Source organism: Daucus carota, chromosome 8 (genome assembly GCF_001625215.2).
Source record: "Daucus carota subsp. sativus chromosome 8, DH1 v3.0, whole genome shotgun sequence".
Taxonomy (NCBI): domain Eukaryota; kingdom Viridiplantae; phylum Streptophyta; class Magnoliopsida; order Apiales; family Apiaceae; genus Daucus; species Daucus carota.
This window is the reverse complement of record NC_030388.2, coordinates 10594208-10618343: the sequence shown is the minus strand read 5'-3', so window position 1 is coordinate 10618343 and position 24136 is coordinate 10594208. Positions and strand designations below refer to the sequence as shown.

The 24136-nt window shown below is 42.1% G+C and overlaps 1 protein-coding gene across 1 annotated transcript; it reads right to left on the bottom strand.

The window, feature by feature from the left end:
* Nucleotides 1–9192: 9192 nt before the first annotated feature.
* Nucleotides 9193–10035, bottom strand: LOC135148463 (uncharacterized). Its single transcript, XM_064083690.1, has one exon. The coding sequence runs from the start codon at nucleotides 10033–10035 to the stop codon at nucleotides 9193–9195; it is 843 nt and encodes a 280-aa protein (XP_063939760.1).
* Between the last annotated feature and the right edge of the window lie 14101 nt (nucleotides 10036–24136).

Genomic DNA, 24136 nt, shown 5'->3' with positions numbered 1-24136 from the left:
TTCAACCAAGTCAGAAAGACAATCAAAAGGGAAGGGAAGACAATTCCTTTGTCAGAAAGACAAACACTACAAACGGCAAGACAATGGAGGATTGTCTTGCACACCTTTAAGCATTCGGCAAGACAAGACAAACAGATTGTCTTGCTGGAAGTGTGTCTCTCGGCAAGACAAGACAAAGAGATTGTCTTGCTGTCTTACACATGCCTTCGGCAAGACAATTCTCAAGGATTGTCTTGCACACCATTGAAATGAATCGGCAAGACAATTAGAGATTGTCTTGCTGATTCAATCAAGGCTAAGGCAGACAATGGAGAATTGTCTTGGAAGCTAAATGAATCCACTCGGCAAGACAATCCAGAATTGTCTTGCTGAGGTGGTTTTTGTGATTAAATAAAGAAATAAAATAGTATATTAAAATAGAAAATTATTCACTTAATTAATTTAATCATATAAATTCATAAATTAAATTAATTCGAGAGTGAATTAATTTAATAAATAAATTACATAATTAATATAATTATTTGAGAAGTGAAATAATAGTCTATTAAAATTTTTAATCACACAATCTTCAGTAGAACAACTTCCGGTCTTCTTTAAACTTGAATAATTTCTTCTTGATTTGTCGAACGAGCGAACTATCACTTCTGCTTGACTTCAAATATTTAATTTGAATAACTGATACATAGATGTACTGTCTGGTTCATCTGTATCTAGTTAAATCAAATATTCTTCGTCAAATAAACAATAAGAATTTGGTTAGTTCGTCGAGTCTTCGTCTTGTACGTACATCTTCATTAAATGGAATCTTCTGATGAAATAAAGTATAGAAACTTTATGTCTTCTGAATTCCTGGACGTGCCACAAAAGATTATTTGTGCACTGAGGCTTGAACATATTAATGAACTTCTTTCAGTGGTGTGCAGCAGCATCCTGGAACTTATCTGACATATGATTTCCATAAATCATTTGACGTTCTTCGTACTGATTCCGATGACTTGCTATTTACTGAGCTTTCTTATCTGAGTTGAGTTGTACCTCTTTAAATACAAATAGGCTGAACATATGCCTTTCAGTCCTGCAACCCTGGTTGCACTTTGGTGATCCCGAAGCCTAGGGAGAGGTGTCACCGCTTCGACACCCTAAAGCCGGACACCAACTACCCCAACGCCGTGCTCTCCTCCCAGTTCTTCAGGCTGGGCCTGTCTCTTCCTCTCCATCCTTTCATGCTGGAGGTTCTAGACTTCTATGAGGTCTCCCCCATGCAGCTCACCCCCAACTCTTACCGAATGGCGGTCTGCCTCTACATCCTCTATGACATCCAACATGGGGTGAGGATGTCTGCCTTGGAGTTGGGCTGGTTCTTCTAGCTGAAGCTCACCGGGAGGACCCCATGGTTCTTCTACCTAACTGCCTAAAATACCCATCACAGGAAGGGTATTAAGGGTAACCGCCAATCAATGTCGGATTGGCAGAAGCTCTTCCTCTACTGCTATGACTGCCCAGTCTACAGGAAGGACTTCAATCTCTCCCCCAGTAAGCCAGTTTTCTCCTTGTCCATTGTCTGGTTTAACCCTCTAGGCTTCCCGTTTAGTTTCCTTATGCTTGTGTTTTTTGTAGACATGCCAGTGCAGACCCCTTTGGCGGGAGAGTCCCTTGAGAGAGCCAAGCATGTATTGGGGCTATCCACCAAGCTAGGTGATGGCTTCAGCCTGCTTACTCCAGAGAATCTGGAGAGGCTCGAGTTTTCCACCACGGTGGTTGATGCATCCCCCGTTGACGAGGGGGGTGCAGGTGTTGAGGGGACGGGAAGCCTAAGTTTCCTCTTTAACTTGCAACCCTGACCTTATTTACTGTCGATGCTATGTTTCCTGCGAATTTCTTGTTATATGTTGTGCATGCTTTATAACTTTTCTGCCATTTGCCATGCTTGCATCCTGTTGTTTCTCGATTATCAATTGCATAGTTTCTGACCATTTTCCTTTGTCTTCACCTGCAGATATGGCTGCCAACATTCCCAGCTTTGTCAAGCGTTCAACATAGTATGAGGACCTGTTCGGGGAGGCCTCCGGCTCCCAGACTCCTCTCCCCGCTAAGCCTGTATCTCAGCGGCCTACCCCCTCCATGGAGCAGAAGAGGGCTTCCTCCGGAAGCCGCAAGAGGGATCCCTTCAAGGTTGTGGAGGCTAGGTCTTCCGCTAAAGGCCGCACGAGTAAGAAGCCCAGGGTGGCCCTGGCCCGCAGCTCCCCCGCTTTCTCTTCCACTCAAAAGACTCAGCTTTATCAGCGGATGCTGGGCGACCACATTCCTGAAGCCATCATTCGAGAGTGGGACAGGCTCTCGATAGCTGAGGCTACCCGCGACAAGGTGGTGGCCAACGCTAAGAGTCTGTTCCTTGACTTGAAAATAGGAGAGCACGTCGCTGATACCGCTCGGGTTAACGAGACGATGAGGGCGGACTTGAAGCAGGATAAGGCGGACCTGGCTTCCGCTGTCAAGGACAGGGATCTTCTGCGGAAGGCCAACCAGGAGCTGAAGGAGGCGGAAGCCAAGGTTCGCGAAGAGAGGAGGAAGGAGGATGCCATGAGGCGCTCCTTGGAGGAGGAAGCTGATGGCCTTGGGAAGATGGTCAAAAGGCTGGAGAGCCAAATGAAAGAGCTGCAGGAGGCTGCTGCTGTCGGAAAGGCAACGAGGAATGAGCGAGAGGCCACCGTATTCGAGTCCGGGGTTGCCGCGGGGGTGAAGGATTGTGTCAAATCGGCCTATCGCTTCTTCCCTGACAACGACTGGGCTAAGCTGGGGCTCGATGCTGCCCTTGCCTTGGAGGAGGCAAAAGTCGAAGATGCCAACGCCCGGGAAGTTCATGGGGGTACCCCTGAGGGAAAAACTACGGCTGAAGACCGACAGGAGGCTGAAACGGCACCCCCTCAGGAACCTCCCGTGGTGGCTCTGGTGGAGGCCCTAGCTGCGGCTTCCTCCCATAATGCAATCTCCCCAGACGCTCCGGTAACCGATGAAGTCCCCAAGGCCTCCTCCTCTCCAGCTGCCTCCTAACTGCTCCGTCCCTAGTGTTTTAATCAAACCTTTATTTGTAACTACGAATTTGTGTGTGGCGCTTGTCGTCACGAATTTAATATATTTTTTTGGATGAGGGTGCGGGCACCTCCGAATGCCGCGCAAGATATTTTAACATTATAAGGGCCTCCCCCTGTTGGTGTGGGGAGGAGTTTCCCTTGCAATGTATTTCCTTTTATGCAATCGTTTCATTTCCTTCATCTGCTTTATGTGTATTGTTTGTACTTCTTCCCATATTGCTATATTTGCCATCTAATCCTTCCATGCAGGTAGAAAGAATGAATACAGGGGGTAACCCTTGTATTGAAAATGTATACATTGTCCACTTTCTGGGGGGTTGTGACCCTTGGGACCTCATTCTTCAGGGTCGTTTCCTTCTTTGAGAATGCGTGTTGATGTAACTGTGTTAATTCCTCGATAGTATATAAAAGTACTTAGTCTTTCCTTGTGATAATCCCCCCAAACACAAGTGAATTTGATCTCATGTGCAAGATTAGCGTCGGGATTTCACACGTAAGCCCCAAGTGCGAGCCTCGAGGGATACCCTTGGGCGTAAGCCTTAAAGTGATCCCTAGGTGTAATCCTTTAGAGTAATCTCCAAGTATAAGCTTCGAGACAACTTCGCAAAGTAAGTCTTGTAGTAATTGCACCAAGTAAGCCTTGCAATAACTCCACCAAATAAGCCTTGCAATGACTCCACCAAGTGAGCCTTGAGAGCCTGGATAGGCTTTAAACTCGAAAGCCTTGATAGGCTTTAAACCTTGAAGGGCTACTGTAAGCCAAAGACCTTGCAAGCTTGAAAAGCTTGAAACCTTGAAAGCTTTGATAAGCTTTAGCCTTGAAAGCCTTGATAGGCTTTAAACCTTGAAGGGCTACTGTAAGCCCAAAACATTGCAAGCTTGAAAAGCTTGAAACCTTGAAAGCTTTGATAAGCTTTAGCCTTGAAAGACTTGATAGGCTTTCAACCTTGAAGGGCTACTATAAGCCCAAAACCTTGCAAGCTTGAAAAGCTTGAAACCTTGAAAGCTTTGAAAGCCTTGATAGGCTTTAAACCTTGAAGGGCTACTATAAGCCCAAAACCTTGTAAGCTTGAAAAACTTGAAACCTTGAAAGCTTTGTTAAGCTTTAGCCTTGAAAGCCTTGATAGGCTTTAAACCTTGAAGGGCTACTGTAAGCCCAAAACCTTGTAAGCTTGAAAAGCTTGAAACCTTGAAAGCTTTGATAAGCTTTAGCCTTGAAAGCCTTGATAGGCTTTAAACCTTGAAGGGCTACTGTAAGCCCAAAACCTTGCAAGCTTGAAACCTTGAAAGTTTTGAAAGCCTTGATAGGTTTTAAACCTTGAAGGGCTACTTGCAAGCTTGAAACCTTGAAAGCATACATGAAGCATAATTACAATTATGATGGAGAACTAGATGCAATTGAAACACTAAATACTCTTTAAAGCATACATGAAGCATTCAATTAACAATCATGGTAAGGAAGCAAGTATATACAAGATTTTTGTAACGGAAAGCTGCGAAATTTTATTGAATCACATGGTAAAAAGTTGACATAATTATTGGGGTGTGAAGACACCACCCCCCGAGCATCCTAGCAAGTAAAGCAAATAGTAGCCTGATAATTTTCCTAAACGCATAGCGATTACAACTAATAAACTGCCTTTATTGTCTTGACCCCAAAGTCGAAGCCTACAGAAATACTACCCGGGTGAAGCTACTGGTAATACCTCTTTAAGTGTTGGGCATTCCATGCCCGTGGTATGAGTCTTCCGTCCATGTCTGTAAGGTGGTAGGTACCTTCCCAAAGAACTGTCTTGATAATATATGGGCCTTCCCACTTTGCACCGAAGGCCCCATGAGCGGGAACCCTCATGTTAGGCATCATTTTTCTTAAAACCAGGTCTCCCGTTTTGAGGGGTCGAGCCCTCACCTTCTTATCAAAATATTTACGGGTCCCCTGTTGATATGCGGCAAGTCTCAACCAAGCCGTATCCCTTACTTCTTCAATCAGGTCTAGGTAGAGCCTGTGGTTGACTTCATTATTCTCAGGGTCATAGTTATCCCTTCGAAAGGACCCTGCTCCAACTTCCACGGGAACCATGGCTTCACACCCGTATATTAGGGTGAACGGGGTTTCGCCAGTGGTAGACCTTGGAGTGGTATTGTAAGACCACAACACCATTGGAAGTTCTTCTGGCCAACACCCCTTTTTCTCTTCTAGTTTGGCTTTCAGGGTGTGCTTGATGATTTTGTTTACGGCCTCCGTCTGACCGTTACTCTGGGGATGGCACACCGCGGAAAACCCTTTCTTTATGCCAAGGTGTTCACAAAAATTTATCATCTCATTGCTATCAAACTGCTTCCCATTGTCTGATATGAGCTTGTAGGGAACCCCGTACCGATAGACGATTGCTCGATAAACGAAGTCTACCATATTCCTTGCAGTGATGGAAGCCAGGGGTTCAGCTTCAGCCCATTTAGTGAAGTAATCTACAACCACAACTGCATATTTTACCCCACCTTTTTCTTTGGGTAATTCACCAATCAGATCTATACCCCAAACAGCAAACGGCCAGGGGCTTGTCAAGGTCTTTAGGGGTACCGCTGGGTTCTTATTTGTATTAGAGAACCTCTGGCAACTGTCACAGGCCTTGGCGAAGGCATGAGCATACTTGTGGAGGGTAGGCCAGTAGTAGCCCTGGCGAAGAATTTTGTGGGCGAGGGAGGCACCCCCCGAGTGATTCCCACAAATTCCCTCATGCACCTCGCGCATAATGTATTCACATCTTATCCCAGCAACACACCTAAGGAGGGGTCGGTTGAACCCTCTTTTGTAAAGAATTCCATCATAAATCACGTACTGGGCCACCTTGTATCTCAATTTTCTGGCCTCATCCTTATCTGTAGGCAGGGTTCTGTTGGCTATGTATTCTTGAATTGGGGTTGTCCAAAGGTCAGACTCTCCAACCTCAACATCTAGGACTTCAATTTTAGGGATGCTAGGCTGATATTGGATTTCGAGGGGGATCACCCCAAGCATATGTGCATCCTTTTATGAACCTAGCTTAGCCAGGGCATCTGCATCTGCGTTCTCAGACCTTGGTATCTGCTCTAGCTTGATCTCTCTGAATTTCCCAATTAGTTCCTGGGCATACCGCATATAGAGATTGGTACGGGGACCCCTAGCTTGGAAGCCTCCTCGAATGTGCCAGACTACCAACATTGAGTCACTATAAACATTCATATTTTCCACCCTCATGTCCAAGGCTAGCTTCAGCCCCGCTATCAGGGCTTCATACTCCGCGTCATTGTTGGTGGCTTTAAAGTCGAAGTGAATGGAGCATTGCAGCTTATGGCCTTCCGGACTGACTAGGACGATGCAAGCCCCGACCCCATTTCCATTGACAGCCCCATCGACGTACAAGTTCCACCAAGGGGAACAATTCTCGGGTATGGCTATTGGAGACTGAGGTTCAGGTACACATTCCATCCCTTCAACTTCAAAAGTGGGTGGAAACTCTAGGATGAAGTCAGCTAGTGCTTGCCCCTTGATGGCGATCCTTGGCTTGTACTCTATATCAAATTGGCCTAGCTCAACCGCCCATTTCATAATTCTGCCAGAGGCTTCCGGCTTGTGTAAGACTTGTCTGAGAGGAAAGGATGTTCGCACTTCAATCTTGTGAGCCTGGAAGTAAGGCCTTAGTTTACAGGAAGCGAAAATTAGTGCGTATGCCAGCTTCTCCATGTTCGAGTAACGGGTTTCAGCATCAAGTAACCTTTTGCTCACGTAGTATACCGGCTGCTGGGTTTGCTCTTCCTCCTTGATCAGGACGGCGCTAATTGAGAACTCGGAAACCCCTAGGTAAAGGATTAAGGCTTCACCCTCCGTTGGTTTTGCCAACAGTGGTGGGCTTCTAAGTTGCTCCTTCAGCTTTAGGAAGGCAGCCTCGCATTCTGTCGTCCATTCAAATTTTTGCCCTTTTTTTATGACTGCAAATAATTCTCTACATTTGTCTGAGGACTTCGAGATATACCGGTTTAGGGCGGCAACCCGGCCTGTAAGGCATTGCACCTCTTTCACATTCCTAGGCGACCTTATTTCAATTAAGGCCTTGATCTTCGCAGGGTTAGCTTCGATTCCCCAGTGATTGACAATGAAGCCCAGGAACTTGCCAGATTCGACCCCGAACACGCATTTTTGGGGATTCAACTTCATCTACTAATCCCTTAGTATGTCAAACATCTCTGCCAAGTGTGTTACGTGATCATAAGCTTCCTTCGATTTGACCAACATGTCATCCACATATACTTCCATCGTTTTCCCAATCTGTTCTTTAAACATCTTGTTGACCAGCCTTTGATAAGTAGCCCCAGCATTTAGCAAACCGAACGGCATCCCAATATAGCAATAAAGCCCTCTATCAGTGATAAAGGAGGTATGTTCCTGATCTGGCTCGAACATGGGGATTTGGTTGTAGCCCGAATAAGCGTCCATGAAGCTTAACAGTGCGTGCCCCGCAGTTGAATCCACCAATTGGTCAATTCGAGGAAGCGGAAAGCTATCCTTAGGGCAAGCCTTGTTCAGATCAGTGAAGTCTATGCATGTTCTCCACTTTCCATTGGGTTTCTTCACCAACACCGGGTTTGCTAGCCATGTAGGGTAGAAAGCTTCTTTTACTAGGCCTGCCTTCAGTAGTCGGTCTACCTCTTCCTGAAAAGCGGTAGCCCTTTCCCCACTAATTGGCCTTCTCTTCTGCCTGACTCCCTTTCTGTCTGGGTCAATATTGAGGCGGTGGCACATGACTTCTGGGTGAATCCCGATCATATCCGAGTGGTTCCAAGCAAAGACGTCCAGATTATTCTTTAAGAATGCGGCCAGGGTTTCCCTTAGGTCCGGCCCCAATTGCTCCCCAATTTTTAGTTCTTTAGAGGGGTCGGACTCATCCACCAAGATGGACAGGGTATCCTCGGCTTCTCCAGTCTTCACCTGAGTTTCCGGCATCCTTGGGTCGAGGTCGATCTCAACGGTAACCTCTTTGTTGCCACCCTCTCGGGGTTGCGTACCCAGGATTTCATGAACGGGAAGCCGTGTGTGGTCTCCAAGTTGATAGGTTACCATAGCACTGTTGAAGTCACAAGGTGCCTCGCACTTATTTTCTTGCTTTTTATTTTGGGGCTGCTTCCGACTAGCCCCTTCAGAATCACTGTCAGTCACATCTTCCACAATACCCTCAACCAGGGTTTCAGCTGTATCAATATTTTTCACTAGAGGTGCATCCGTGAGGGTAAGCCCTCTATGCACGGCATGTGAGGGTTCAAGGTATGGGTCTTCCCCCGGATGTTGCACAATGATCACCATGTTGCAGGTCTCTTTCACAAATTTCATCAGAACTTTTCCCTGAGCCTTAGTTTCGGGTTCCTCCTCTATCTCCACTTGCTTGTAACAGTTTTCGGGGATGTCTCCGTCCATTAATTGGATCTCTTCGCAGGCCTTCACTACGGATCTCAAAGCTCTGCTATAGCATTCTCAGGAGTCAGCCTGACATCCTCGCACACATCCTACCCCGTTGGGGGTTGGGAACTTCATCGATAAGTGGTAGATTGAGGTTATGATACGCATGTCCCTTAGGATAGGTCTGCCTAGGATCCCGTTATATGAGATGTTCTCATTTACTATCATGAACTCTGCGACTTGAGTGGTAGCCCGGGGTTCTACTCCAAGGGTGATTGGGAGCCTTACCCTTCCAACAATCCGGACGGCATTCCCCGTGAAACCATACAATTCATTGTAGCAGGCCATCATGTCTTTATCTGCCATTTTAATTCTTTGGTACGCGTTGTAGGCAAGGATATTGATAGAACTTCCGTTGTCGATGAGAAGCCTGTGCACATTGAAATTCCCAATCATGGCTGTTACCACCAGGGCATCGCTATGAGGATGGTGTACCGCGCGTGCATCCCCCTCAGTAAAGGTAATGCCCATGGTCTCCCCTTTGAATATTTTGGGAGGCCTTTCAGACAGATGGCACACATTGGTTAAGGGCGGCCCTCGGGCTTCCCATACATATCTCTTCATAGCACTGCGTCCCTGGCCTCCCACGAAGGGTCCCCCGATGATCATTCAGACATTTCCAGCCCGAGTGCTACGGTTGGCTTCCTGGTTACTTGTCCTTTCAGCTTTCTTTTCCTTATACTTTTTAGCCTCTTGGGCTACAAATTCGGTCAGGTGCCCGGTTCTGATTAGGTCCTCTATGTGGTCCTTGAGATGCACACATTCTATCGTGTCATGCCCGTTTAAGTCGTGGAAAGCACAATATTTCCCCTGGTCTTTCTTTTCAGGGGGTCCATTTCGAAAGGGCTTCCGGAAGAGTCTCGCCTTGTCTCCAACCTCGAAAATATGATCTATGGGAGCTGTCAGAGGCGTGTATTCATGGTACCTTGCCTCTCTTGTCTTCCTCATCGTTAGCCTTGACTTGTCGAAGCCCTGTGAGCTGGTTGTATTCATAATAATGGGTGAGGTTTTGCCGTCCTGGCTCGAGGATTTCTCACCAGCAGGCCTTATATAAGGGTTTCTCTTATAGGTGTTCCTCCTATCTGGGCTGTAAGACCTGTCTCTCTTGTTTTTCCAGCTACTACAGCTTTCAGACTTCGACTCCTTCTTCAACTTAGCTAGAGATTCCTCAATCACTTTATGGGGTTCTGCCCTAGCAAAGAAGTCAGCCAGGGTTTCGGGCTCCCGCCCTTGCAACTCCTTCCAGAAGTCTGTTCCAAGCCTTACCCCCGCTATCAAGAAATTCTTCAGGGTTTTCTTTGATGTTGGCCTAACTCGGGGTACCTCTGAGTTGAAGCGTTTGAAATACTCTCTTAATGTCTCGTGTTCCTTTTGCTTAATATTAGCTAGAGTGTTGGCAGGTGGGGCATAAGTAACGGAAGCCCTCAATTGTCCCACAAACAGCTCACACATTTTCCTCCAAGAGCTGATAGAATTAGCAGGAATCTGGAATCTGGTAGACCTCCATCTCAGTGTCAAACCGGCTAAGATACTCCACGGGATCCGTGGTTCCGTTAAATCGCAGGTCGCCAACCTCCCTGTAGATACGCGGCAGGGGTGACTCCCTAACCCTCTTAGTAAAGGGTGACTTGACGGTAAGCTCGGCTTTCGACTTCTTATCGGCTTTCACCTTCTTTAGGGCTTCCAGCAGCTCTTTCATCTTGCACTTATCATCCCCATCATCAAGTGCAACCTCATAGTCACCATCCAGGGGTTGATCTCTCTTCTTGCTTATTTCCTCATCATTGTGCGACCCTGAGGTTTCCTCATCATCATGAATGGAGATAACTTTTGACGGACTTTGGTTTTTATCCATTGACCGAGCTTCAGACACGGGCTTCTCCTGTCTTTGGCTGGGAGGAGCCCTGCGTTGCAAGCCTTCAGGTTCATCCCCGTTTAGGGGCCTTGTTGCCAAGCCTGTGCCGCAAGTCCTGCTTGGTCAGTTTCCTTCCAAGGCGATCGAACACACTAGCAGCCTGTGAGTGTTCTCCATCATTCATCTCGGGGTTAGCTTCTTTCTCAGGGTTGCCACCTTTCTTCCTGTCGCCTTCTCCATCAAAATCTAGCTTGGTGGGAGTCACCTTGCTAGCCTTTTTCAACCTTGCTGACTTTATTTTCAAGGAGGCAATCCTCCTACTCATTCTCTTCATTTTTGCCTTCATCTCCTCGTGCGTTAATTCCCCGCTGGAAACGTTGCTTTCATCTTGCGCAGCGCCTTCCGGGTGTTGGGATTTTCAGTGTTTTCGGGAATTTCTGACATCTCTTCTCTCTAAGATCAGTAATCCCCTCCTTCTAGCGTCAAAAAGTGTTGTGAGAGGAATTGATACAACACCCCCAGAACCGTATAGCATAATTATAGGGATATTTATTACAACTACGAAAATCACGGCTAGCTATTAGGGGCTACCGTTAACATAAACTAAAGAAAAACAAATGTGTTTAAGGGCTGAGCTTGCAAAGGACCAAGCAATGAGGCCGGAATAATGGAATTCCGTCCTACAATTGCTCGGAAACGTACGTCACAAAGGTTACACGTGCCTCTCTTTAGAGTGTAGAACTCGTGAGTAAATGAATCCGAATCTGTCCCTTTGCAAGGTGCCTACATACCCTATTTATAGGGATCAAGCCCATGTAGTTCTCGATTTAGGACTCTGAAGAGATAAGCTCTTATCCCCTCTAGTTTAGGATAAAACAACATCCTCTTGTAGTTATCTTGCGGCATCCTACTCCAAGTAGGTCACTTGAAGCCTTCATCTTCAATATATATCCGAATATTCATGAATTATCTTCCCCTCATTGTAATTATCTCCATAATACACGTATTTATCCCTTAATTTGTAGATGAATGATAGCTGATATACTCTCAATATACTTCCAACTCGTCCGCCTCGAAACAAGGAAGAAGAGTCCTGCTTGGAGTCTACCTGCCGTTCTGCCCAGGCGGCGGAAGCCCTGCCAGCGGCATCCCCTAACTGCAAGCCAGGATGCACTTAGCGGTAACCCCTAAAGCGCCTTCAGGTGCAACCCCATTCTAATGGCAGCCTCCATTATGCTTCTAGTGCAAGTCCGTATACCCTTTTGTATGCCTTCCATGGTTCGCCCAGCCATGGTGAAGCCCAATACCATTCACCAAATAACTCCAATAAGCCCAAGTAAAGCCCAAATAATATGATGGGCTATAAAATAAACCCAGGGAGATTTTATGGCACAACACTCAAGAAGTGATGATCACCCTCGGTGAACTCCCAAAGACAGCAAAGATTGAGGTTTTGTTAACCTTTGATGATTCTGAATTGGAAGGGGTGAAGTTCTCGCATGATGATTCTTTAATGATTACTCCCGTTATTAGGGAAACTCATCTGTCAAAAGAGTTCTTGTTAATAATGAAGCTTCTATAGACATCTTCTTCTATGATACCTTTGAGAAGATGTAATATGCTAACTCACAGTTGACATCATCTATTTAACATGTCAATATATAGGGTTCAAAGGAGTGGAGTCTAAGATTGAAAAATGATCCCGCTTCTTGTGACAATGGGAGTTGAGCCACGACAGGCCACTTACATGATGAACTTCCTGGTCATAAAAGCCTCGTCGACCTAGAACGCTATCCTAGATAGGACATAGATGCATGCTTCTAAAGCCATTGCATATATTTATCATCTAAAAATCAATTTTTCGACAACGAACAAAGTTGGAGAATAAAAAGGATAACGTAAAATGGCCAAGAGTCGCTACGTCACAGCCTTATAATCTGGACATGAGGTCCTTTCTTCACCATCAGCTCCCATACTGGTGCAGACCTTCATTGGGACATGAGGTCCCTTCTCAATGCAGTTCACATAGCTTTCATCAACGGACAACAAATGCAAATGCATTCTCACTTTGCAGTGAAAATAGTTGTCTTTGTCAAGAACAGGAATCTTCACTCCAGCATCCTTCTTTCCCATCTTTCTCTAGCAGTGTTGATCTTTTTCCCTGTTTGTTGGGAACCTCGCTCTGATACCAATTGTTATTTTACACCAACTATAATAAAGATTGTAGAAGGGGGGGTTGAATACAATCTTTTACAAATTTAAAAAATTCAAGAACAAACACTTTAAAACAATAAAACAGAAAACACCAAGTATTAAAAATACGGGTGGATTGAATGATCCACCCGTGAGATTTTATATAGAAGAATCTGTGGATTGATTACAATTCGCACAGCTGCTGGTTCATCACTTAAACAAATTCTAACTCTCAGATTTTCTCTCAAGTGTTTCGAACAAGTTCAACTAATACTTCTAACTTGGTTATATACTCCAAGTTTTACAAAGCTTTTAACTAGAATACAAATTGCACTCTAATCTAAAACTATGCTGCACAGCTTTGTCTTATGCATGCTTTCTGAAATGTCTTCATCTTTGACCATCATCTTGATTTGATCCAGATTGCATTGCACGAGATAAGAATGTTTCTGCTTCTTCTTTATTTTCCTAATCAGGCTTCCATGTCCATTTTAGTGTAATTCGATCCATGTGATTTTCGATCCATGTGATTTGTCAGAATTAAGCTCTAGTCACTTTCAACTGCTCTTTGCTTCATTAGTTGAAAGTTCTGGTTACTTTCAACTGCTCTTGACTTCATCAGTTGAATGTTGTGCTAGGCTCATCAGTTGAACGAATTACAAACTTCATCAGTTGAATGCTGTTCCAGTCTCATCAGTTGAATTCCTTAGCATCATCAGTTGAATACTTTGTCTTCAGTTGAATGCTTGGTTTTCATCAGTTGAAACATGATCCAGTCTTCATCAGTTGAATAGTTACATCTCATCAGTTGAATATCCTTCACTTAGATAAAATTACATGGCATTGGATATTTACAATTAGCCATCCTATTCTACCCATCCGTTGATAATTCCCAAAGATAAGAAATATAACAATTACAACTGAAATTTGATAAAGATTCCAAGTAAGACATGTTACAAAATGTTTATGTTATCATCAAAAATTATTGATTCCTAACAATCTCTCCCAATTTATGACTGGAGAAGATGCAGACATAAATTCTACACTTGATGATAACAAAACATAAATAAAATAAAATGCAGAATTTAAATACAAGAGTTAGAAAAGTTTACAGATGATTATGCCCCTCTAGACTGAGCAGTTACTTGTTCCTAGAAGATCTTCTTCTTCTGGACTCAAGTTTTTCTTCAAGAATGTCAATCTGTTTCTGAAAAATCCTGTAGAACCATTCTTCATCACTGTCTTGCCTGTTGAGCTTGGATTGGAGAGTCTTCAGAGTGTTCATGCTAGCAACCTTAAGTTGATCTTTAGGTCTGAAAAATCTCCTACCACCTTGACTGTCCCTAAACTCCATGATTGGAGTTGGTTCATGGTGAATTTTCTTTCCATTGTAGGGGATTTTCAGCCTTCTTTGTAGAGTAGCATCTGAGGACCATTCTTTCCTGATTTCAAGGATTCTCTTTAACACTATTTGCTTTGCAGGTGGTGTAAATCTTCCTATCCTCTTCATGGAAGCATATATCTTTGTTAAAGAACTGAATCCTTCAGAATTCAGAACTCTGTGAAGAGGCCATGTGACATCACCCTTGCTTTTGTAGGAGAACACCCTTGCTTCTATTCCTCTTACTTCTTGAAGATCATCCAGCTCCAGCTCTAACTCAGAAATTTCTTCAATATTGGCAGTGACAAGATAGTCATCTGGATTTTCAGGTTCTTTTGGAGGTTTAGGAGGGTTAGCCATTCTCTTAGCCACAGTCTTCCCTTTCTTCTTTGGCTTTGGAGTTTCTTGAACAAGAAAGGCTGGGATAGGAATATCTTCAAGGTCAATTGGCTCCTCCTTTGGCATTATTGGCTCATCATGGAAGTTGACATCTAGATGTACCACTGTGGTGTCCTTGATTGGAGAAGAAGGCTTTGAGATAGGAACAGATTCTTCAGGCACTTCTTCTCTTCTCTTGGCTGCCTCAGGCATCTTTGATCTAGACTTGACCCTCTTTTTCTTTGGAGAAGTTTCAAGAGCCAATCTATTTTCACTTTGTAGCTCAGCTGCCAACTCCTCTTCAAGCTCAATAGAATACCTTTCATCAACCTCTATCTCTTGATTTACAGAAAGTTGAGATTCAAATTCCTTTCTTTCACATTCTCTAGCCACCTCTTCAGCTTTTGAAAATGAATAATGAGGATGGCCAGTTCCAATAAATAGCTTTTGGCCTTCTCTGTAGATGATGGCAAAATGTGATTTTAAAGCCAAATCTGTAGAATCTTTGTAACTCTTGATTTCTTGGCCCAAAAGCTTGTATTCATTCTTGTCAGGCCTGGCTAGTGGAAAGTATATTGAGCTTGAGTCTTTTCCAGGCCTGGAGTAACCACAACTGTTTGGAAATAGGATGGCCTTGAACTCATTCACAATTGATGGCTCACCCTTTTCTTTCTTGGAAGGAATAACAATTTCAGGTGTGATCACCCTGAGAATTGTAGTTGTTGTGGGAAAAGAGGTTGGAACAGTGGTGGCTGCAGATGAAGATTGTGAGGTTGCAGAAGTTTTCTTTCCCAATAGAGCTACTCTCTTCTCAATAGAATCCAGAACTGCAAGTCTTTCAAGTCTTTTCTTTTCTTTCTCAGTATGGAAAAAAGGAGGAATTCTGCTTACCAACTCTGCAGGAGTAGGCAAGGGTTCTTTCTCCCCCTTTTTGTTAGCAGCAAGTGTAGTGGAAGGACTGGGAAGAGAAATGCCAGAGGCCAGAAGAAGATGTTGGAGAAGTCTAGTTTGCACTCTTTGGTGTTGGAGCATCTCTTCCATCCTAGAATTTAAAATGTGGACATTTTCTTCCAGAGCCTCCACTTGCTTTTCCAACTGAACTTGCTTTTCCTCAGTTGCAGATTTTGCAAACTTGACTTCAGCAGGAGTCTTCTCATCAATCTGTTTGGTTAGATCAGTTTTGACAGAAGTGATGAGAGAGTTGAGATGCTCTACCTCCTTCTGAAAGTGGAGAGATTGATACCTGTGTAGTTTAAGATTGTCCAGAGCCTGACTGGCAATAGTAGCTGAAATGGATGGAGAAGAAGATGAGCTCCCAGCTTGAGGTTGGAGAATGGAGGAGACTTGCCTTTGTAGCTCCATGCTAACTGCAGTTGCATTGGCAGACTGAATGGAGAGCCAAGATGGAAGAGAGGTTGTAGGCTCTTCACCAAGAGATTCCTCAAGAGCATCATTGAGGTCTTCATCACTGTCATCATAGTGAAAATCATCTCCAGCATTGGCAGGCAGGGCTGTAAGTGCCTCCTTTGCTCTAAGCATAGATGATGAAGTGTGAATTAGATTTAGACTCCTCTCAGCTGCTTGATTATCCATCCTTGCAAAAGCTTGGACAGAAGACATCCCATGAGTAAAAGTCTCAGGGTCTAGTGAGACACTATCCAATATGGATCTGTATTCTGCTTGATATTCTTGTTCACTAAACCCTTCATTGACACCTGCATTTCTTACCTCTCCCTCACTTACCCTTTCTAAAGGGCCACTCAACTCCTCTCCTTTTTCCTGGCTAGAAGAAATTGCCAGACTCTCCGCTCCCTCTCCTTTTGCCAGTACCCAAGGCTGCCTCTCCACTCCTGAGCTCACATCACTCAATCCTAATAGTGTTTGTGCTACCATGTGATCAACTGCTGTAGAAAAAGGCAAATTAATTGAAGTAACAGCAGTTGTCAACTGATGAGGGACATCAGTTGAAACATGAGTAGAGGAGGCATTCAACTGATGAAGGCTGTCAAGCACATCAGTTGAAGGACAAACACTATTCAACTTATGAAGGAGATCAGTTGAAGATAATGAAGAAATAGGCTTAGAAGCTGTGACAGTTGAGTCTGTGGTGATTGATTTTGCATGTAAATCCACAGAGCACATTGTCACAGTAGAATAATTTTGATGAGATTGATCCAACAAATCATCAAAATGATGATGATCAATCTCAGAAGGGGGCTTCTCCAAGAAATCCAAAGATGGAGAATTTACAAGTGTGGTGTGGATTAATTCCACATCCACAGAAGAGGTTGGGGATTGTGTTTGAGTAGTAGATATGGTAAGATCATGTATATGTACAATAGGTTGAGAAGAAGAAGGGGGCTGTGACTCCACATTTATTGGAGTCACATCAAGCATACTTTGAGAAGAAGGTACAGGCATAGAATCCAGAATGGATGCCTGTGTGTGTGCAGTGTGCTTTACCTTCTCACCTTTTTGCTTCTTTCTCCCATAGGCTTTTATAGGTGAAGAAGTAGTGTCCCTCCCCCTCTTTTGTTGTGTCCCTGGATGGGGACTATTTTCAATAGTAACATCCTTTTGGGAGGATGCTGCTAGGGATGTGCTAATTTCCATATTAACATCTACAGTCTTTTGGGAGACTGCAGAGTGGCTAGGCTGGTTAGCACTCACCTCTCCATCCTTATCCTTAAGGCTTCTTTGATTTTCACCTTTTCCCTCCCCCTCACATCCTCCAATCACACTCCCCTCAGGTTTGTTCTTCTTGGATTTTACAACAGATGCCTTTTGGGTGGCACCTGAGGTTGGTTTAGAAGATTTGGTTTTAGAGGGTTGTGCCACTTGTGTGGACTGTTGATGGGCCTCTTCAACAGCCCTGATGGCAGAAAGCAAAGAAGGTGAGGGTTGAGAAAGAGTAGTAGGAAAGCCATGTACCTCCTTTTCTTTTCCAGGCTCCATGATTGGCAGGTAAGACATCTCCAAGGAGGGGTAGAGATTCATTCTTAAGAGGTCTTGAAGACCCTCTTCTCCTGCACAAAACTTGGAAGCTTGGCTTCCTGGTTAGTGATGACTAGCTTATCATCAATATGATTAGCCAGCATCATAAGAAATCTAACATAGTACATATTTCTAGGTCTATCCACCTTATCACCTAACTTCTCCCCAATTTCATGGATCATCAAAGTACCCAAATTATAATACTCATTAGTCAAAAACATGTAAAGCATTTGCAAAATCTGAGAGGTAACAGCATTAAAGTTACTAATTTTACCAGAAAAAGACTTAACAAATGCATCACATAAAAAGCTCCATTCTCTCCTCAAACCTCTCCTCTCAATCTTACCTAAAGCATCAGTTGGTAACACATAATTCATGGCATAAAGCATGTTAACTAACTGGATATCAGAAGACAAGGTGGAAACAGTATTCTCATGGATTCTAAAGCATGCATTCATAACATCACAGTTAATTTCATGAACATTATTTTTAAGAGTAAAAGAAATAGTGTCATCCTCACTATTAAATTTAGCCGAGGTCTACATCTCTTCCACAACTTCATGGTAGATAGTTGGAGTTGAGAGCATGGCATGAGACAGTTGGCTGGATTTGATGAACTCCATCATCCTATGATACTCCTTTTCCTCCACAGCCTTAGTGTCAAAAAAGGAGGCAAACTTGTTCTTCTCATAGATGAAGCCAGTTGGAGAGGAGTATTTCTTCATGGGCGCCATTGCAGTTACAAGAAAAAGCTTGAAGAAAATAAGAACTTGTTTTTGCACAGAGAGAGAGAGAGAGTTTGTGAATTCGAAAGAGTGAAGTGAAAAGAAATGAAAATAAATTAAAACACTTAAATACTTTCTCAGAAAATTGCTGTGATTGGTTGAGAAATTACCGTTGAGAAGAAATTACTCTTATTGAACTCTACAAAAATTACACACACGATCGTGTGTATAAAGCAGGAGAGAGATAAAAGAAATTTCAACGGCTCAGATCTAATAATATTTTCAACGGATGAAATAAGCGCCTCTTTAAACTGCCTATTCAACTGATGATGATCAGTTGAAAGTGTTTTCAACTAGTGTCATCAGTTGAATGAAAAACAAAACAAGAGGGTATTGTTTCAAACATCAGTTGAAACAATTTCACTAGTTCATCAGTTGAAATATTACAGATTTTATCCAGAATTATAACTAACTTAATTTTGATAAATCAAAATTAATTAAATTCTGGCTGCCAAATTACAGAAAAATTCAATATAAATTAGGAGAAATTTAACATATCTAATTTACTTACCAACCTTGTGAATGTGAATTCATCAAGAGGCTTTTTGAAAATATCTGCAATTTGTTCTTCACTAGGAACAAAATGCATTTCAGCAGTACCAGCCATCACATGTTCTCTTATGAAGTGGTATTTGATGTCAATGTGCTTGGTTCTTGAGTGTTGTACTGGATTTTCAGTTTTAGCAATAGCACTTGTGTTGTCACAAAATATTGGGATTTTTGAGAGATTTAAACCATAATCAAGTAATTGATTTCTCATCCACAATATTTGTGCACAACAGCTTCCAGCTGCAATGTATTCAGCCTCAGCTGTAGAGGTTGATACAAAGTGTTGCTTTTTGCTAAACCAAGAAATCAGCCTATCACCAAGAAATTGACATGTGCCTGTTGTACTTTTTCTATCAATTTTGCATCCTACAAAATCAGCATCTGAATATCCAATTAGATCAAATCCAGAGTCTTTAGGGTACCAAATAAAAAGATTTGGTGTTCCCTTAAGATATCTGAATATTCTTTTTATAGCAATAAGATGTGATTCTTTAGGATCAGATTGAAATCTAGCACAGAGGCATGTAGAAAACATAATATCTGGTCTACTAGCTGTCAGATATAAAAGAGAACCAACCATGCCTCTATAATTAGAGATGTCCACAGATTTCTCATTAGGACTTAACTCTAATTTGGTGGCTGTTGGCATAGGAGTCTTAGCTTCTTTGCAATCCATTAAATCAAACTTTTTAAGTAAATCATAGATGTACTTAGTTTGATTTATGAATATACCTTCCTTTACTTGTTTAACTTGTAAACCAAGAAAGTAGGTGAGCTCTCCCATCATGCTCATTTCATACTGACTTTTCATTAGATTAGCAAACTTTTTGCAAAGTCTCTCATCTGTAGAACCAAAAATTATATCATCTACATAAATTTGAACCAGAATAAAGGCACCATTTACATTTCTGTAAAATAGTCTTCTATCCACAGTTCCTCTGGAAAAATGATTATCTAACAAGAATTGAGATAGAGTGTCATACCATGCCCTTGGTGCCTACTTTAGTCCATAAAGTGCTTTTAATAAAAAGTAAACATACTCTGGAAATTCTGGATCTTCAAAACCAGGAGGCTGACTCACATATACCTCCTCTTCCAGTTCACCATTTAGAAAAGCACTTTTGACATCCATTTGATAAACTTTGAAATTTGCATGAGCAGCATAGGCCAAGAAGATTCTTATGGCTTCCAATCTTGCAACTGGTGCAAATGTCTCATCAAAATCAATTCCTTCAGATTGAGAGTATCCTTTAGCCACAAGCCTTGCTTTGTTCCTGGTGACAACTCCATTTTCATCCATCTTGTTTCTGAATACCCATCTTGTGCCTACAATTTTTCTATTCTTAGGCTTGGGCACCAGCTTCCATACATTGTTTCTCTCAAATTGATTTAATTCTTCTTGCATAGCAAGAACCCAATCAGCATCTTTGAGAGCATCTTCCATGACTTTAGGTTCATCCTGTGAAAGGAATGCACTATACAAACACTCATCTTGAGTGGCTCTTCTTGTTTGCACAGATGCATTTGCATCTCCAATAATTAACTCAAAAGGATGATCCCTTGTCCATTTTTTTTGAGGTGGAAGTGATTGTCTTGATGATGTTGCTTCACTGTTAAAGTTCAGATTTCCATGTTGCAAAGCTCCCCCTAAATTTGACATCTCATTATTTCTAGATTGATTGAAATTTTGAGACATTCTTTCAACTGATGATCCTTGAGGGGTTTCAACTGAAGCCTCCAAAGTAGTTTCAACTGATGCTTCAGTTGAGTTTCCAATTTCAGTTGTTTCTTGCACCAAGGTCTCATCAGTTGGAATATTAATTCCAGGATTAATTCCAGCATTCTGAACAGAGTCATCATAATCATCATCACTGTCATACAGATCACCTTCACCCTCATTCTCAAATCTGAGATTATCATGAAATCCTTCATCTGTCAATCCTTGGATTTTTTTTATCATCAAAAACTACATGAATTGATTCCATAACAATGTTGGTTCTCAGACTGTATACTCTAAATGATTTTCCATTAGAATATCCAACAAAAATAGCTTCATCTGCTTTGGCTTCAAATTTTCCAAGATTTTCACCTTGATATCTTAGAACATAGCACTTGCATCCAAATACATGAAGAAAGCTAATTGTTGGCTTCTTTCCTTTGAAGAGCTGAAAAGGAGTTAGGTTGTGAGGTTTGGTAATTAGAGAAATGTTTTGAGTAAAACAAGCAGTGTTCACAGCTTCAGCCCAAAAATCGATTGGAAGTTGAGCTTCATTAATCATGGTTCTTGCAGCCTCAGTGAGAGTTCTATTCTTCCTTTCAACCACACCATTTTGTTGTGGAGTTCTTGGTGCAGAGAACTCATGAATAATTCCCTTTTCTTCACAAAATTCTTTCATCACAAAATTCTTGAATTCTGTTCCATTGTCACTTCTTATCCTTCCAACTTTGATATCTGGATTGTTGTCTAATGCCTTGATATGATTGATAATGATTTTCCCAGCTTCATCCTTAGAATGCAGGAAGAAGGTCCAAGTAAATTTTGAAAAATCATCAACAATCACTAGGCAATATTTCTTCTTTGAAATGGACATTATGTTGACTGGTCCAAATAAATCCATATGCAAGAGCTGAAGAGGTTTCGCAATTGATGAAAGAGATTTGCTTTTGAAAGAGCTTCTCTTTTGTTTTCCTTGCTGACAAGCTCCACACAAACCATCTTTGGAGAATTCCAGCTTTGATATTCCTCTCACCAAATCCTTCTTGACTAACTCATTCAAAGTCTTGAAATTTAAATGAGACAATCTTTTGTGCCATAGCCAACTGTCATCTGAGCTTGCTTTACTAAGAAGGCAAGTGATAGATTCAGACTTTACAGAGTTGAAGTCAGCTACATACACATTTCCTTTTCTTTGTCCAGTTAGTACCACATTGCTGTCATCTCTCTTGGTGACAACACAGGCTGCAGGAGTGAAATTACTTTGTATCCTTTGTCACAAAGTTGACTGATGCTAAGCAAGTTGTGCTTAAGACCAGACACCAATGCAACTTCATCAATGATGACATTCTCTTTTGCAATCAAGCCATATCCTATAGTATATCCTTTGCTGTCACCTCCAAAGGTAATGCTAGGGCCAGCTTTCTCTACAAAATTTGTGAGCAGGGAAGAATCACCAGTCATGTGCCTGGAGCATCCACTATCCAAGTACCACAAATTCTTCTTATGGTTTCCCTGCACACATTTCACAAACAGATCAAGTTGATTTTGGTACCCAAATTGCTTTGGGTCCAGATTTGTTAGTCTTAACAGCTTTTCCCTCATTCTCAACTTTTCCCTTGGATTGAACTGGTTCAATCTTTGGTTTTGGTTGAGAGATTGGAACATCAACATTGTTCTTAAACACAGGCATTTGAGGCATGCATACATTATTCATACCATGCAAATTTGAATGGAATTGAGGCATGTTAAAAGCATTGAAATATGGATTGAACATATATGGAATGCTAGGCTGAGAATATGGATTATGAGGCAGTAAACCAGGCATCATATTTATAGCAGATAAGTTCATGTGAGGAACAGAGGGCATAGGAATAGGCAATGATAACTTAGGAGCAATCACAGTTTTACAATTAGCAGATAAGTGATTTACACTACCACATTTACTGCAAGTTTTCCCAGGAGCACTGGCATTGGGTGTGTAATTAGTGTGCTTATTGACTCCAATTTTACCATTTCTATTTCCTTTCTTCTTTTTAGTCTCTTCTGATTTAGGCTCACTAGCATCCAACTTCTTCTTGGTCTTATGAGTGTTGTTAACACTCTCACTAGTCTCAGAAGAATCATTCTCACCTTTAACAAAGTTCTTTTTAACAGGACCATATTTCTTATTAAGTTTCTTGAGAACTTTCTTGTCAACTGATGAGTTTTTGTTCAACTGATGACTTTCATCAATTGAGGCTTTACTTTTCAACTGATGATCATCATCAGTATTCTCATCACTTGAGCTGATCTCAGAAATCTCAAGAACTTTCTTATTCCTTTTCCATTCATTCTCTACAAAGGTTTCTCTACCTTGCATGTTGATGATATTAGTGGAAACATTTTTCCCAGATTTCCATTTAGCAATAATCTCTTGTTCCTTATCAAGTTGTTTTCTTATGATCTCTTCTCTTTTCAGAACAACCAAGAGATCATCTTTGGCTGTCTGACACTCAATTTTCAGTTTCTCAAACGCAATAAATTGAGCTTCTAAAGCATTGTTTCTGTCACTAAGAAAGGTGTTAGCCTCCTTAATCCTACTATTTTCCTTAGTGAGAGATTTTAAAGAAACATGCAAATGATACAATTCTGTAGACATTTCATTTATGGTAGCATTGCATTCATCTTTAGTTAACTCAACTAAGTTTGTAGTGAATACCTGACTACTGCTTCCAGTGTTTTCTTCTTGATCTGTGGAGTTGGCCATTAGAGCTAGACTAGATTGACAAACTCCTCCTCTTCATCAGAATCATCCCCAGCTGCCCAATCATCCTTTGTGATGAATGCTCTTTCCTTTTGTTTGAGAAGTTCATAATATTTCTTTTTATAGTCAATGTTTTCACTTGACCTCTTCTCAACTTTAGGCTTTCTTCACTCATTTGCAAAGTGACCTGCATTCCCACAGTTGAAGCACTTGAACTTTGATCTGTCAACCATGCTTCTATCAGACTTGGGATTGAAATTCTTTTTGAATTTCAGTTTGGAGAATCTTCTTGACAGGAAGGCTAGGTGCTCATCAATTCCATCACTTTCTTCACCAGAATCAGCTACATCTTTCTCTTTTCCTTTTCCTTTGCTTGACTCTGAGCTCTCTTCTTTGACCAACTTCTCAGTTTCTTTAACTTGAGACTTTCCCTTGTCCTTGACAGCATCATCAAGAGATGCAACTAGAGCCACAGATGAATGCCCTTTCTTTTGGCTTTTCTCAATCTCTTCATCTTGTTCCATTTCAAGCTCATATGTCTTTAAGGTTCCATAAAGTCTCTCAAGAGTATAGTCTTTGAATTCTTGTGTGTTTCTGAGAGAGACTGTCATAGGTTTCCATTCTTTGGGAAAAGCTCTTAAGAATTTCAAGTTTGAATCCTTAACTTGATATACTCTTCCAAAAAGTTTTAGACCATTTAACAGTTTTTGAAATCTGTTAAATGTGTCACTCAAACCTTCACCAGACTTGAAATGGAATGACTCATATTGTTGAATCAGAAGCTGCATTTTGTTTTCTCTTACTTGCTCATTCCCTTCACAGATGGTCCTGATCGTGTCCCAAACTTCTTTGGCACTTGTGCAGCTGATAACACTATCAATCATTTCTTGATCCAAACCATTGAACAGAAGGTTCATGGTTTTCTTGTCCTTGTGCACTTCTTCAGTATCTTCTTGAG